This window comes from Phocoena sinus, chromosome 1 (genome assembly GCF_008692025.1).
Source record: "Phocoena sinus isolate mPhoSin1 chromosome 1, mPhoSin1.pri, whole genome shotgun sequence".
Taxonomy (NCBI): Eukaryota; Metazoa; Chordata; class Mammalia; order Artiodactyla; family Phocoenidae; genus Phocoena; species Phocoena sinus.
The window spans coordinates 57,060,601-57,078,642 of NC_045763.1; the positions used below are offsets into that span (position 1 = coordinate 57,060,601).

General features: G+C 37.8%; 1 protein-coding gene across 1 annotated transcript in view; it reads left to right on the top strand.

Annotated features, from left to right (window-relative positions):
- PDE4B (phosphodiesterase 4B) overlaps nt 1-18,042 on the top strand; it is a 614,195-nt gene that overhangs the window by 105,047 nt on the left and 491,106 nt on the right. The window contains exon 2 of the mRNA XM_032626205.1: nt 12,376-12,489. Coding sequence (XP_032482096.1) covers nt 12,448-12,489 — 42 coding nt within the window. The 5' untranslated portion in view covers nt 12,376-12,447. The remainder of the gene's footprint in view (nt 1-12,375; nt 12,490-18,042) is intronic.

An 18,042-nucleotide genomic window follows, 5' to 3' on the forward strand; every position in this document is an offset into this window, starting at 1 on the left:
ACTTAAAAACATGGCTACTTGATAATGAAACAGGAGAACTCACAGACAGAAATTGTAGACTTTGAAGGTAATTTTCTGTCTATTCAGTATTACTTAATATAGTCCTAGATTTAACATGATTAATGAATGATAATGGTAGTTGTTTTATTATCATCTTGGCAAAGATAAAAAAGAAAATAACAATACTATCACAAATTATCTATAATTCCCTAAGAAGGAAGACCTGTGTAACCTTTGCATTCTGTCATTCTGTGTTAGAAGTTCATATTTTTACAAAAATTTGATCTGTATTTTCATTATACACACACACACACACACACACACACACACACACACACACAAAACCTGTAAAACAGAGGGAAGGCCAAGAGACTTTTTGTGACCCAGATGATGTTGTTTAGCTTTATGATAGAAGAGAGAAATAGATACTGCTTCTTATTCATTCAATACTGAGGAATAGTGTTCTATATTACATTCATGGTTGTATAATAATTTTTCAGTATTGTTATTTCCCACAATCATCTATGAATGGACTGTAGTTTAAAGGACTTGGGATTAATGCCATTTCAGACACTATATTATTTCCTCATCTTATGATTTGCCCTTTTGTAATGTTTGTAGTATTTACCTTGTCAGATTTCATCTTGACTCTCTGCTCAGATCCCTGGAGACTGTCTTTCCCCTGTGAAGCAGTTGTTATATTCTCTTGATAATAAAATTCAGGCATAAATAGCTCTAAAGCACAGTTATATAAGGTCGTGTTATTTCAGTTGTGTTTTTTAAAAGGAAAGAAGTTGAAAGAGGGCATCTTTGTGGTGAGGTGTAAAGAGATAAGACTTAACTGAAATGTTTTGATGGGATTGTGATTCAGCAAGCCACTTAATGAGGACCTATTACATGCAAGACCCTGCTAGGCATTGCTTTCTATTTCATTTAATCCTCACAATAACCCTGTGAGATAGGAGGCATTGCGCCTGTTTTTACAAGGAAGAACACAGTCTCAGAGAGGTCACTCAAATTGCTAACATCCCACAGTTAGTATCGAGTTGGAATCTCAACCTAGAATTGTCTGAATCCAGTTTCAGAGAGCTTTCCTTTATACAACTGCTGGCTTGCATTGAATGTCATTTATATTGGAGAATCTACAAATGCCTATCACTAAAACCAGAAATCTTACTGCTTCTGTCATTCTAAAGCATGCAACATTTTAACCACATTTAATATTTGTTATATGATTGCAGCCATATCAAAAATAGACACAGCAAATTGTTTTTCACCAATAGAAGTACAGGATTAGAAAGATCAAATGACTTAATAAAGATTCCATAGTCACTAATTGGGCTCTTACTGGTAGCTAAAGATCAGTGAGAGGAAGTCTCGTTTTGTTTTGAATGAACTGCTCTCCTTCACCTTCCTGATAAAAGTTTACTTATCCTACAAGAGCATGGTTCAGATGTATCTTTGTGATTCCTTTCCTGGTCCTCCTAGGCAGTCTTATATAACCTTCCTGTATGCTGTTGCCACCCCTATAGTTACATCAATTGTCCATTTCCACTCTGCTACTCTACTTAGACTGTACAATCCTTGAAGACAGGGCTCATGCCTTTTCATCTATGTATTTTCAGGGCCTATACAGTACATGGCCCTCAGTAGTACTCAGTGAATGATTTTCAGATAAATGAATGAATAAAAGAGTACCTGAGTACATGCATATATGAATTCATAAATGAATTGCTTTGTGCTGAAGTCTCTTGTGTGTGTGCTTTAGCATGCTCTTTAATGTATAAAGTTTTGCTAAAACAAAAACAAACAAAAACAGACACAACCCTTTAATTTAGAGGTAGCAAATGTAAGCACTGAAGTAGAACCAAATCCAGGTTACTGGAAGTCTTGTCCTCCTTGTGCCGTCATTAGGTAAATGACAAATCAGCTTTTATAGGGTCTATATTTCATCTGTAAAATGAGGGAATCCCATATGGCAAATATTACAGAGATGGCACTCGAATAAATAAACTTTGAAAAACACTGCTCTAAGGAACTAATGGGGCAGGGGTGTTATAGGCAGTTCTGGTTTTCAAACTTTTCTAGCTGGCAGAACTTCTTGTCAAATAAAATCTTCCATAGAGCCCCAGAATATAAAATAGGTAAAAATTGAGATTTTGTGGCTGCCAAGCATCTTTGTCTTCTAATACCTGCTCAGTCTGTTCACTCATCACTTATATATCAGATGTATTAGGTACTTGTCAAATTCATGAGTGAGTCCATTCTTAGGGTGAGGTCTAATTTTGCATCTTTAAAAATAAACAAATTATAGTTTCTGAATATGAAGATATTTAAAGACCAATAAAAATATTTCCATATATTCCTTTATGCTCTATCAAAATAATGTTGCACAACATTCTGGTATCGCCATATTAGTTTCAGCCTTCTGTTTTTGAGAGATTTCCTCTTTTTTTTCATATGTTCACCTCAATCTGGACCCCCAAACTTTTAGTAGGGCTGGGATAGACTGTTTGGCCCAAAACTGGGTGTCTGCTTCTAAATAGGTGGTAGTCATTGCCAGAATTAATATCCCATTAATTCAGTTAAGCCAGTAAATGGCACACCATTAATTCATTTGAGGTCCTCAGAAGATTCCTCACATTTTTTGCATCTTTCTCATAGGAAGTCTGTAATGATGTAGTATTTATATTTCTGAGGAAGGAGCACACAGAAATTGTGTGTGCTTGCTTGCTTAAAATAATAATGAAGTTTGTTATTTCTGTCTTCTTCCCAAGAAAAGAAGACTTTTACACTGATGATGAGCATTTGGGGTTTTTGAGCCTAAGAAGAAGACTTTGACCAAAATCTCATCTATCTCCCACATGTTCCATGAAACATGTTTGAAAAGCATTATACTGGTGGACAATTTTAAAAAGCCTAAAGACATAGCACTTGTGAATGAACATTAAGAGTCTTCTGCATGAACTTAAAATTATTTTAGGTATTGAAGCAGAGACCTAATTTAGAAGAAGAAAATACTTGTGAATTCTTGCTCAAGCATAGGAGAAAGCAGAGGCAAATTATTATGCCATTTTAGCTGTTTTAGATCTACAGTTGTTTCATAGTCCAGGTTTTTCAATTTGATGTAAATTTGTATGAGATTACATAAAGGAGTAGCTTTTCATAGGCTCCATACGTTCTGTAAACTACAATGCAAAATTACGTATTCTTACAAATAAATATATAATTATGATGAATAGTATGAATAAGAAAAAAGTAATGATGTGATAAGGCCCCGTGACACGTAGGGGAAGTCGGTAAAGTATTTTTTGAAGAAATGATCCGTAAGCTGAAGGCTGAGGAATGAGTTCACCAGGCAAAATGGAGAGATTATTACAGCGCAGGAACAGTCCTGTGGCAAGGAAGCCATGTTGGGTAAACCCTAAATGCAGTTTGGTTAAAGATAAATGAGTTAAAGGGGATAGTGATGTGGAGTAAGGTGGGGAAGCGAGTAAAAGCCAACACAGGAAGTTGAGGCTGAAAAGGCAAGCTGGGACCGAATCTGTAGGGACTGGTATGTCACATGAAGGGTTTTGGCTTATCCTAAATGTAACAGGAAGCCATGAGGGATGTACAGCAGGGAAGTATATAAGGAACTTTGCATTTTCAAAAGATCATTCTGGAGAATAGATAGAGGGGGAGCAGAGGGCTTCTTTCTTTGTCCCTTAGTTACAGTACCTGTAAAAGGACTGGAACCTCTTCTGTGAAGCTTTCCTTGATGATTTTTACCCATAGAGGTGGCCTTCACTAATTTGTTCACCTAATGAACCCATTGTTATTCCTGTCACAGCACTTATCACTCTGCTCTGTGAGCCTGATGCGTGCCAAGGAGGCATAAGTATTGCAGAATGAAAAACTGTTGATTCATCTCTCTGAAGACTAGACAGTGGACATTTTAAGGTTGAGGATTATGTCATATTCATCTTGTATTACTCACAGCATCTAGCAAGTCTCTGTCACACACTGGGTTCTCAATGGATTTTGTTGCTGCTCTTGGGAAACTGAAGGAAAAGAAGTGTCATTATTTATTTTGGGTGGAAATGGGAATTTTGGATCATAGATGCAATTTAATTTGTTATACTATCATTGAAATTTGGTAACATTAATTGGGGTCTTAGAACAGCTGTAATAGGTTTGTGAAAGTTACTAAGTAGCTATGAAGGTAGAATTAAAATATTTCAATTTGAGCCTGAGCACATACCCCACAAATACTTAAGGGAACTGAAGATCCTTCATCCATACTGGCCCTTTACATTTGTTTGTAGACCTTCTATGGTTCACTTCAGGAGGTAGTAAAAATTCCTCATGCTTCCTAAATCTTCCTGATCACATCATCACTTTGGTACAATGATAACTCTGAGATGGAAGCCCTCAGATGTTGAGAGAGCTTACAATATCAAATTGTTCATTGATCTGAATATACGGCTTGAATATGTCATTTGAACATAGGGCTTCTTTGTTCTTTCCCTCTTAGTTAAGAGGCTGAAAAAACAAAGCAGTTTATATAATGTCTTATGGCACTTTAAACTATAAAAAATTAATCAGTGTACCAGTTACTTTTTTTAGAGTAGGAAAAATAATTCAACACTTAAAAATTTTCCATTTAGACTGTTTTTATTGGAGAGAAACTCATTAATAAACCCATTGAGGCGTTACAGTATTTATACAAGTAGAAACATGGGAATAGTTTGTCACTTTCTCTCTGTTCTGTTGTTGTCAGGAATTGACATTCATCCAAACAAATTGTACAGTAAGAATTATTTCTTTCTTGTCAACATGTGTATTGATTTCAAGTTTGTGTTCTATTAGTAAGTTATAAGGAACACATTTTATAGTAGAAATTGGTTTTAAGTGGTTGTTTAGGAGACATGTTTTACTCAGAGCAGAATTTAGCTTAGCTACTTTGCAGTCTGACAACTATTAAAAGAATGCCATTATTTCTTTGTTACTTATAATTCTCTCAGGCTAAGCTAATGGTTTAAGTTCATATTAATTTTTAATACTTCTCAATTCTTATCTCAAAAGCCCTTGATGCTTATTGCCTAATTAAACAAACATTTTTCTCTCCCAGAAATGCCATATCTAAATGTTGGGTGCTTATAGTCTTAAGAAATTTTACATAAAACATGTCTTTTTGTATTACATACACTTTTTTTTTTATCACTTGTTTTTTGCTCTCCATTATTTGCATCCCATTACTAGAGTTTTTGGGAGGAAGCACATTTGTCTCTCCTTTTATCTCCCCAACAGTCAAATCCAAAATCAGCTCTAACTGGGCACAGTAGCCCTGAGTTTCTGAAAGTGTGATGAGACCAGTAGATATAAACTCCAGGGAGGACTTTATATTTTCTGTATTGACTTCTGGACATGTTTATCCATTTGCTGAGTCTAGAGAGTTGGTTTTATGGTTTGTGTTTACTTATGCTAGTTTCCTGGAATTTCATTAGATTCATAAAGTTTGTGGATAATTATACCACAGCCCTTTTACAAGACCCAGAGCGAGGTTGATAGCTCTGCTAGGCAGCTGTGGGGCTGTGAATGCGGATAACACGTCGCACTCCTCTTTGGCCAGCATTTCTTCCTTCCAGTCATACTACATTAGATCCTAGCCCAAAACAGAAAACCCTTATCTTCTTGAACTAGACTTTATGCTATTTATTTTAAAAGGTTAATATCCACCGGTCTAGTAAAGAGGTTCTTAGACATTTGTACTTTATGAATCAGTGAAATTTCCAGAGAACTAGAGGAATGACATAGAAATTGCCGATGTCTAATTTTCTCAATTGAGGCCATTAAGAAACAGAAGAAAGAAATGCTCATGCCACATTACATTATCATCATCATCTCAAAAATGGACATTTTCATATCTGAAAGAATGATGAGTAGGACTTTCCCTGTTTAAAAAAATTGGGACTGTAACCCTAAACAGAGGACAAGAGCCATCCAAATATCCCACATTCTCCAAGGAGAGCTGTATATAAAAGTGCTCGGGCAGCTCCCTCTGAGAGGGAGCCAGGTGGGTTCTGACACCAGTCATCACCCCAGCAACCTTCCAGTCCTCATATAAACTGACTCTGGGTGGGGGTAGGATGGTATGTGAAGAGGTGTTGGGGAGGTGAATTGTTGGCCTACTGAAGATGAAGAACCACTTCTAGAGATTGGGGTGCCGTCAATAAAAAGAAGGTTAGATTCTATGTACTTTAGGGAAACAAAAGGGATGTAATATAATAAATTGATTACATAAATATGAATAATGAAAGTGAAAACAGGCCAGCCAGGTAACACAGAGATTAGTGAAGCAGCTACCACTCCTAGTGCTGAGGGAGAAAGGGAAGGTAGTACTGTGAGAGTCTAGCAGTGGAAAGGAGGGGTCACCACCTTAGGAGCTGGAACCACCAAGGGGTGGCTCTGCTCACTTCAAAGCTAGTGAGCAGACATCTGATGGGGTATTTTATGGCTGCTTCTGGGTCTGCCTGGAGGGAGGGCCAGTGTTGTTTATGCTCCTGATAAAAGGAAGAGAGTCCATTCTCTCCAACTCTCTTCTTCCACTTTCCTCCTCACGATTCCTGTTGTCAGCACCTAAAGGAAGCCAGCTGGGAAGAGAATTTGTGAAATACGGTTTGCAGTGTCTCAACCCCAGTGTCACAGAGCAGAGTAACTGAATGGTTGGCTTTGGTCTGAAAGACAATGATAAAACAACTGACACAGTGTCTCATTTCTCCATTGATCATTTATGCAGAAGAATTTCTGATTGGTTCTTTATGTCCCCTTGAGCAAGGGAAAGGGGAAATGGAGAGAGATAGCAGGGCAGAGAGAAAAGATGGCAGCAAAGAAGCTTAACCTTTGCCATTTGGGGTAACAAGGATGCTTGAGCTTATTCTGGATAAGGACATTGTGGATTGAGCCATCTTGTCATTCCTTTAATCAGAAGAATAGACTTGCTCAAGGGAACCTTACCAAAAAGAGTTTCAATGTGTACCAGTGGGGATGGGAGCTGAGGAGATGAGAAAGTTATTTTTTTTTCCCCAGTGAAAGCTCCTACTTACCCCTAAGAAGAGAGCCAGCATTTGGACACCTGCCTTAGAGAGGGCATCAATATACAGTCTCTTTTTGTCAGAGAAGCAATGGCACTTAACAGAGGACTGCAATTAAATGCCCAGTTACGTACGAAGACTTTCCTTTCATTAACTCTTCCACTCTGCTGCAGTGTGGAAACAGCTAGAACCTAAAGAAAAGAGGAGGGAGGAGGGATAAAAGAGTAGACTATTCCTTCTGGCCATTCCAAGTCTACACACCGGCCACCAAGTGGCCCCACAGATCCTGGCCACTGAGCAGAGAAAAGGAAAGGAGAGGGGATTTAAGCAGTTATAAGTTATGGACTCAATTTGAGCTGCTGTTAAGGAAGAGGAAAGAGATTTTAACATTGCAGATGGAAAACAGTTATTAGAGAAAACTTAAAACATGTGCAGAATGTTCAATAAATCAGTTATACAAAAAACAAAATGAAACTTTTTTGAACATCATCTCAGAATAAAGGGCAATCTTTAAACTGGAAAAACAACTTTCTTAAAAACTCAAAGTATTACCCTTATTTTTTTTCATCTCTTCAGGGTTTGGTCATTTCATCATGGTTTATATCCATAATGTAGGATTTTAGAATGATTATCATTATTCATTGAACTTTCTGTCAATCAGGGATTACTAGTACTGATAACTGAAACCTGCCAAAGGAGAAATTTACACTATAGCTATAGCAGTCAGTCAGGGTCTTTTTCCTCATTTTAGCTTTTATATCTCTGTGGAGAAAGAGGGAAATACATAATTATATGAAGAATACTGTAGTCTTAGAAAATAACAGAATGTTGTGAAAGATTAACATAAGTTTAAAAGCATCTTTTAAGTGGTGAAAGATAAAACCACAGGAAAACTATTCATATATGCCAGGAATGGAATTTATAGTCATCATACTTACTCATAACTTTGAAATTCTTAGAAACACTTTGTTTTAATGAACCAAATGGCATTCTACATATTGAGAAGCAAATTTTGCTAATGGAAGAATAATCTCAAATTAAGAGAGCCTGACTTCTTCTCTTGTTTACATTTGCCTTAAATTTGAGGTGCTTAAAACGTCAGTATCTTTTAAAAATTACTGCTTTTTGTCCTTACATGATTAGGAGCATGATTCCAGAAAACCGATCAACTTAATTTGTATTCCAGTATCAGAAAAATAAATAAAATCACTTCGTTCACTTCTACCTTGAAAAGATGTGAATAAGACCCAATCAGCTGCATAGTGATTGGTTAAGAGACTTGGCCTTAGAAATAAAGTTCTAGTCTGAACCAGCAGAGTGTGTGACTTTGTGCGTATTTTATTACTGTTCCGAGACTTGATTCCCTCACCTGTTGTGATAATTGTGCCCACTTTATTTGGTTGGCTGCTCTAATGAAACATAATTGAACTCTTATATGTATATTATAAACTGGTACCAGATAATTTTTCCATCCATGTTAGCCTAAACGAAAGGCAACTGACACTAGCAATCAGCAAGAACATGGCATATATAATCTCTATTCTTCTATTTCATAATATTATAACACAATATATTATAATGTTAAATTATATTGTATACTATTATATAACAATAGTATAATACAATAATATAACAATGTAATATTAAACATGTTATAACATTTCTCTGAACTCCCAAACAGAATCACCATTGCCACCCATGAGTGATGACATAAAACTATTTCTGCCTCACAAAAGCAACGTGAGATAATGCCTGCTGACCTTCTTTTCTAAAAGCCATAAAACCATTCTAGAACTCCAACTAGATTTTACTTATTCATTCTCTAACAGTTATTTATTGAGACCCTGCTTTGTGTCAGTCGCTGTACGAGGCACTGAGGGAAGATATTTTAAAATTGCCCTCTGGCTTTGTAAAGTTTTTGGAGCAAATCTCTTATCAGTCAGGGTCCCAGCAGGAAACAGCTTGCACTCGCACAGGGAGTGAAAGAGAATTTAATGTAGGTACTATTTACAAAAGGTGTGGACAGGGTTGAGGATAACCACAAAGGCATGATGCAGCACCATGAGGCTAGCAACGGTGGAAAGTTGCTACCAGCCTTATGTCTGAAGGGTCAAGTGGAGACAGTAGTTAATGGAACCCAGGGAAACCTATCTCCTTAGAGAGGGGTGACTGCAGGAGCTGTGATCTAGAGTAGAGGGCTTTTGCCACTATTACACTCTAGCCAACAGAGAGGAACCTTTCTTTCCTCCTGTCTTCCTGCTGCACTTCCCAGGAGCCAGAGGGCTAGAGAGCCCGTGGACTCAGTCTGTGAGGACCAGCCTCCTAGGGCACAGCCAGGATGGAGAAGGTGTTGGAGTGGATCTTGAGGGGCAAACATAAACTATCTAGAAAACAATCTCTCCTCTCTTTTATTTGGTTTTATCGGTTTGGCCAAAAAGTTCGTTCGGGTTTTCATACCATCTTATGGAAAACCCGAACGAACGTTTTGGCCAACCCAATATATAATGGATGCTGTGTTTTATTTCTGAATGTAAAAGTAATACATTTTATTTTATTTTAATTTTTTTTGGCGGCACGTGGGCCTCTCACTGTTGTGGCCTCTCCCGTTGCGGGGCACAGGCTCCGGACGTGCAGGCTCAGCGGCCATGGCTCACGGGCCTAGCCGCTCAGCGGCATGTGGAATCTTCCTGGACCGGGGCACGAACCCGTGTCCTCTGCATCGGCAGGCGGACTCTCAACCACTGCGCCACCAAAGTAATATATTTTAAATGTAGAACATTTGGACAACTTCCTTGTAACTTGAGATCTTGCTTTTTCCTAGCCAGGACATGCTCCCACTTGGAGGCACATGAATTTATCCAGTCATCTCTCACACTCAAAGTGTTTTAAAGCATGTTTATTTTCATGGCTAAGACCTCACAAAAATACTGTTGCATGCCCCAAATCTACTGATGTTACCCTGGAACATGTCTTTCTGCCTGCCATAAATTTCCTTAGCATGGCATCTTCCTGCATGTGTCACACCCTTAGTACATTAAATTCTTTCCCATATTTTTGCACACCATATACTTTTCTATTATCTCCACTAAACAAATTCTACTTATTATTTAAGGCTAAAAAGAAACGTCATTCCCTTCCCAAAGTCTTCCCTGAAACCTAAGCATTTAACATTTAATTATATTCTTTGATTCACTCATTTTACAAACATATTTGAGAACCTACTCTGTACCAAGTGCACATTTAATATATGTAAGTCTTCTCTGCCAGACTAGACCTAAAATTCTTGAGGGCTGGGTTTGCATTGAGCTTCATCTGGATCCTAGAATGCCTTGTTCACGTCTAAGAAGCTATAGCTAAGGTCTTACTCTTCATTTCTGCTGGGGAAACTTGATCCTTGTTTCTCCCTGCTGAAGACAGCCTAGAGATTTTTACTCCAGTTGTGTTGTTTTATCCTATTTTTAAGTGCATTTCCTGCCAAGCAAAATGGATCATTTTCTTGGCTCAGAAAAGAATACATCACAAACATTTGGAAAATATGAAAAAGAAAGAAAAAACCTCCAATAACTCTTATATAATGTTCACGGTTTTAATTTTACACAGCTTCTTTAGTAATTTTCTATGCTCATATTTTTACAGAATATTCTGATTGGGGATATCTAATCCTATATCCTGCATTTGAAACTTACATCTTTTAATCTTGCTTTTTCTTTGCTTAGGAGTATAAACATTTTTTTTCAGGTTTGGCCTTAGAGAGGTCACTCAAGACTGAACATAACAGATAAATGCCTGTTATTTGTCGACTTTTGTTAAGTTTCAAGCAGCCTTTGAGTAAAAAGCTCTAAAATTCTGCCTATTCTTCTTTGGTCAGTGTGTAGAGGAGTTCAGTAATTGTAATCATTCCTTGTGTATGCTGAGGAAATTCTTTTCCTTGGCATATTGAACTGAACACCTGAAAGGCCTGTGGGGTTCTCTCCCTAGAAGACTTATAAAGGCAAAGTTTCTCCCTCCCCCCACTCTCTTATCCACTCTGTCAGTTTCACTGCCAACTCCTGCATAATGTCATCAAATTATGTGTTAGAAATTCAACCCTGGTTTCCTGGGTGATGGGACAATGCACTACTTAGTATTCCTAGTCACATAGCTACAATTCCATCACGCTCTTAATCTATATATATCTTCATGTTCGAGAAGCAGACTTTTCAAATCAGGCATGTATTAAGAATTTAAATGTACAGAGTGAGAAAACATAGGAGCCTTCTTGAGCTCAGCATCGATGCAGGCCATTTTTGATGTTAAGATCTTGAGAATCCCGCCATGTGGACCAACGCTTCTTGGATTCAATGGTTTCTGTACTGTACCTTTTCCAGTTCAATTCTGCAAACTCAGAATTCTTCATATTCTCTTTTAGACTACTGTATGTCTGAACTTTAAACTTGGGCCTGTTTTAATACCCTGAGTGTTCATAAACCAGTGACTCTTTTTCCTCTGGAGCTGGTACAAGTGGGGTGCATCCTTAAATTTTGGTAACGTTTTTGAGGTTCTTTGTTGCTGTAGTGGCTTCCAGTGATCTACACAAAACAAATGTCATGAACTGCAGTGTCTCTGCTTCAGAATGGCCAAGTTTGTGTGATTTAAACCAGGGAATACTAGCTCTTTCTAACTATTGGTTGCTAAAATTCTCTGTGATGAATACTTGCCTATGTACTTATATGTGTAAGAGGTTTAAACTGATGGTACCATTGAAATTAAGATTTTTTTTTTGTCATGCATATTTTTGTATTGGTTTTCTTTCTTTTCCTGTTTTCTTTGACAAGAGTATCAATGGATCATATTCATTAAATTCTAAATCTGCCATGTTTTAGCTCTGTTACCTTGGCCAATTATTTTTCTGATCCTCTGTTCTCTCATTAGAAAAAATAGATGAAAATAATCTCACAGATTGTTATGGGGATCAAATGAAATATATATGGGAAAGTACTTTGTAAGTTTAAAGCCTTTCACTAATACATATTATTCTGTATTCTTAAGGATCATTGATTATTTGGGAGCCTAATTGTTATCCTCTATTCTTTTTCTCTCCTCTCAAATATCTTTGCACTGATGTCTTGGATTTTTTGCATTTTGTGAACCTCTTTCCTCACATGGTAGATTTAATTGGCTTGGTAAATTGTGATATTTACTTATACACGTGCATTGTGTACATTCAAATATTAGTGTGGAGAATACGACTAAGCTACTTATTTGTATTTAAGGATACCGAGCTGTTCTTTTTTTGTGTGTGTCTTGTTTTCCCCTGCAGGTCTTAAAAATTGTCAGCAAAGCTGCACTGAATAACAGACACCCTAAAAGGGGCTGCTGTTCCCCTTTTATAATGAAGAAAAGCAGGAGTGTGATGACGGTGACGGCCGACGATGTAAGTTCCAAACATCAGAGTTGCCGATTCCACCCACTCTTTGCTCAATAAAGAAGTCACTCCCATAATTCTGTTCCAAGGGCAGGCAAGGTTGTCTAATAGTACCACTGCCTCTAGGTGCTTCTGTGACCTGGACATTGCCAGCCCTTGGACCCAACACTCTGCATGCTAGGCAGCAGGCACACTGCCCTCTCTGCAGCTTGGAGATGGGCTCAGTTTGAGCTTTGTGATTTTCATTTACAAAACCACCAATCTGTGGAAATTTTTCTTTTCACCCTGTTTGCATTTCTTTTTTTTTTTTCCGCTAAGCAGGCCTCTCACTGTTGTGGCCTCTCCCGTTGCGGAGCACAGGCTCCGGACACGCAGGCTCAGTGGCCATGGCTCATGGGCCCAGCTGCTCCACGGCATGTGGGATCTTCCCGGACTGGGGCACGAACCCGTGTCCCCTGCATCGGCAGGCGGGACTCTCAACCACTGCGCCACCAGGGAAGCCCCTGTTTGCATTTCTTGATGACTTTTCTTGCACACTTTTATCCAAGTTCAGCTGATCCTTGAGTCATCTCCTATGGTGGGGTCTTTGACAGCTGTTTGAAACCCATCCTCTAGGACTTGGCTCAAGTGTGGGCCTCAGACCAGCAGCACTAGCGTCACCTATGTATTTATTAGAAATGCAGAATTTCAGAACCATCCCTCAGACCTAAAGTTCAGAATTATTCCCAAGGTGATTACATATGTACATAATGTACATATGTAAATTTCCATTATCTTCACTAAACAAATTCTACTTATTATTTAAGGCTAAAAGAAACCGCATTTCCTTCCCAAAGCTTTCCTTGAAACCTAAGGATTTTAACATTTAATTATATTCTTGATTTACTCATTGTACAAATATTTTTGAGGACCTACTATGTACCAAGTACATTTTTAATATACGTAAGTCCCAGGCTGACTACCTATGTACATTATATTTGAGAAGCTCTGCTCTGGGTTATTTGAAGAAGTCTGTAGACTCATCATTTTTAATAGCTTTGCCTCTTGGTCAGCTGATATTATCTTTTTTGCTTTCAATTGACCAGTCCCCCATTAGTGTGTTTTTAATTGTCCAGTGTTTACTCAGGACATTGAGCCAAAAATTATATGCCACTAATCAGATGTGCAGAAGGAAGGAAGGGAGGGAGGAAGGAAAAATAAGTCATTTTCCTTGCTGTCTGTAATAGCTCATCTTGTTAAACTTCTATTTCACAGATGGGGGAGGGGCTGGGAGGAACTTGAACTTGGTAATTAATAATGTAAACTGGTATCTTTTGAGTAAATGCCCAGTTTATGAGTATTTCTCCAAGTTCTTACTCCTTCCCTTCCATGTAGGCAAGTGGGAAAACAACATTAATTGACATTGTAGTCACAGGTGTGTGGTATTGTCCTTGTCTTGTATTTCCACTGGTTCTTACTGTTGTCCTATTGAGGAATAGCTCATTTCCCCAGATATTTGGTTGTCAGTCTCTGCCCTTGATCCAGTGTGCTTAGGCACATGGTAGGTATAAAAGGTGATGAGTGCTCTCAGCCTGAGCAGGGGACCTTCTCAGCTCGCTGTAAATTTGACCTTCTCCCCTGCTGCCTGGGCTCTTCACCTAACCTTTCAGTGGAGCTCTGATTGTTTAAAAGACTCAGCTTTGCTTTCTGTGCAGCCCTTACCTTTGGGCTGCTCACCCCATGAACCTCTGGTCCCTTTACCTTATGCTGCGGAAAACCCCTTGAAGAGCAAGCTGAGGCTAATTCTCAGTTTCCTTCTCTGTCCCTATCTGGGTTTGTAAGAACTTCTAGGACCCGCAAATGCAGAGTGAGACTTAGTTGTGCCATGAGGCTCTCACCCACCAAAGCGCACTCCTTTGCCATTGCCTTTTCTACTCTTTTGTGTTGAGACACTTGGTTAGTGATCTAGTCTCATCGCCTGTGCCATATTTCCTTTTCTTCTTTCCCCCTTCCCTGCTCCTTGACTACAAGGGAACTGCCCTTAAGTCATATTCTAAGTCCTCAGTACCAGTGGTAAAAAGCTGTGTTCAGACCTTCATGCTCTGGTTAGGATATCTAAGGGGAAACTTCTGGAATTTGGAAATTCTGTTTCTCTTTAAAAAAAAAAAGCTTGGGGTTGTCCCATAATACTATTTGTATACTGTGTGCTCCAGATTCTATTTCTTTGGAAGAATAAAACTAAGCAATGCATCCTGTCTATAAAGGATGATCAATGATTTTTTTCCTTTTCATTCTATCATTGCAGTAATAATCCTAATCCTCTCTAAGGTAATGGTTACCACAATCAAAAGACAGGGAAGGTTGCATAGAAGAATGTACAAAAAAGAAAAGCACATTTGAAGAATACTAACCCCACCTAGACTGGTGGGGTTAGTATTATTACCTAGATTTGCACTGTCCGACATGGTAGCCACTAGCCACACGTGACTGTTAAGCACTAGTACGAATGGGGAGGTGCTGTAAATGTGAAATACATCTTGGATTTTGGTTACATAATAGTACAAATAGAAAAGAATATAAAATATGTTATTAATAATTTTGATATGATTACATGTTGAAATGACAATATTTTGGATATACTAAGCTAAGTAAAATATACTATTAAAAGTAATTTCACCTGTTTCCTTTTTTTTTACTTTTTTAATGTGACTACTAGAATATTTAAAATTATACATTTGGCTCCCATTTGTGACTTATACTTTATTTCTGGTGGACAATCATAACCTAAAACTTTTCACCATGCACCTCAACCTTTCCAGTATAGTACAGAAGATCATATCAAATGTTACACACAGTATCTCTTCCCTTACAACAAAAGCAAATTGGCAGGTATTATATTTTTTCATACCACACTCTGAAGAAAGGTTCACCCTTAAGTCAAGGATATTTTATTATATTCTCATTATTTCAGCTCAACAAACAGTTACTCAGTGATTTAAATATTCACCTAATATTAATTTAGCACCTATTATACACTCCACACCGGTTAGGTTCTAGGGATTGGAGTCCTTGTCCCTTTGTAGTTTATATTCTAGGGGGGAGGGCGTACATCAATCAATAGATTATAAAATAATCCCAGCTATGATAAGAGCTGTGGAGAAAAATGAAGCTGGTCAGGGGGCAAAAAATGGTTGGACGGTGACAATAGGTGTTCATAGAAGGATAACATGAAGAGAGGAAATATGGACAGTGAGGACATATAAGCATTGAGGGAGTGAGCCCTGTGAAGACCTGGGGGAAGAGAGTTTCTGGCAAAGGGAACAGTGTGATTTCCAAAAGTAACATTCAAATTAATGTTTTTTCCCCCCACATCTTTGATCTGATGTGTGGTGTAGTTGGCCAGTATCATGCTGATTAAAATAGGAAAATAAGTCCAAGATCACCAATTCAGTAGTTTAGAATTGACTGAATTAGATTTTGCCTTTGAGGATGTTAGCAAATTTGGGGCAGTAATTATGAGTATGAATTAGAAAGTTTGAGGTAATTATGAATAACTCAACTTAGGTTAATGTGTTTGGATAACAATGTTACTGTTTTTAGTATTTAACTTAATTTCTAAAAAGCTATTCCATTAAGCTCTTTTGTGGCAATGCATTTGCACATTAACTGAGGTCTTTTGAAACAAATTCTTCAAAGAATGGCTACAAATCTGTAAATTCAAGCTTGTTGGCAAGTCAGTATGGGATATATTTTGTGATAGGTGTGACTTTGTTACTTTTCAAATAACAAGTACCAAATAAATACCCATTTAGTTTATTCACTGCAATTAAACCTGGCTGGTAATATTTCCATTTCTAAAAGAGGAAAAAATATCCAATAACTTTATTATAAGACTGTTGTGGTTGGTGGTTTAACTAAGTGACATCCTCCTTTCTGTTCTTTGGTACGGTGTTTCTTGTATGGGTGGTAAAGTATATGCTTTACCACCCATACAAGAAACACTGCTTTGCTTTCCAGATAATCAGTGCTTTCTTTACATGAATATTTGGAACAAACTGAGTTATAAAAGTTCTGACTTTTGGTTTGTTCTTGAATCTCTTTAGGAAGACTTTGTCTCTCCTAAGACTTCCTTCCACACACACACACACGCACACACATATAAGTGCTAGGCCTACAGTAGATTTAATATAACCAGTTACTAAACAGTAAAACACTGGCCACATTCCAGAATATTTCAAACTCTGGAAAATTGTAAATTGTTTTGTCTCCTTCCTGTTACTGAATTGTGGTTCTACTGAATTTTAAATAAGTGGTATTCCAAAACCATAAGTCAAGCACAAAAAATATGATGATATCCCATTTACAGGTGGAGAGAGTGGGGCCCCTGAAAATTGTCAGGCCTATTCATGCCCAGATTTTCATCATGAAAATGTGGTTTTGCATGGATGAGATAAGCATAATCACTAGAATCCAGGTTCTGTCTCTTTTTGCTGTTGTATCCTTTCTTAAGTAGCACAGAGCAAGACTTTAATAGGTGTGCAGAAAATATTTGTTGAATGAACCCAGCTAGACCCTTAAACTTGAGTTAATTATCCTTGTATGAACTAGTATAGGGATGGGTGGAGGAGTGGTGGGCGGAGAACTTTAGTTTGTTTAAACCTAAGGCAGTCTAGTCCCAGGCTCTCCTAAGTCTATTCTGAAGGGCTAGTAGGAAGTACCTGTCTTTTTAGGGCTACAGAATGACTTCCAGGTGAGAGACCTTGGCCTGGTGTTAGGACTTCCATTATTGCCTAAGATACGACTGGAGAGTGACAGTTACAACTTTTAAACTCCAAGTTGCTATCAGTGGCTACTTGCATTGCTGTAACATTTCTTGTCTTTAAGCCGGTATGAATGGTGATGCAGGCAGAGGTTCTTTTGGGGCTTCCACTCCCCACAGTACCAGGAACCAGAGTCACCAAGAGATATAGGAAGAATGAATAACTCTTATTATTGGTTATAATACAATGCCTCTATCTTCTCACAAGTATTCATTCATGTCAGCATTAGGGCATATATTGAACACATGGCAGTTCAATTCAGGACCAGATAAAGTATATTCTTCTTTTTCTAAGCTCTTATATGTTTGACCAGAAAAAAAAAAACCCACCCCCAAATCCCCTCAACTCTGAGGAGACCTTTTATAAGAATAGGAAAAGTCAGTTACCCGGTTACCCACAATTATGAGTATCTTGCTGGCCTGAGATAGAAAATGTATTGACTTTAAAACATTGAACAAGAAATGTTATAATTTAGCTAGTACAGTTTGTTCCCGTGTTGCAGAATGATAATCCTGATGTCCAAAATATATTTTCTATGAAAAGCTTTCATTTTAGCAAGTTAAAAAAGAGAAAGAAAAAAAGAATAATTTAAAAAAAGAGAAAGAAGATAAAAAGCCCTGCAATCCACATGCTTCTAACTGGAAAATATTATCAGCAGTCCTGAAGATCACCAAGACTATGCAACTAATGTGTTTAAAATTTGAGAATTAGCCCCTTGTGCCTACGTGTTTTCTCTTAAGCTTTTGACGTCAGTGTTCAATTC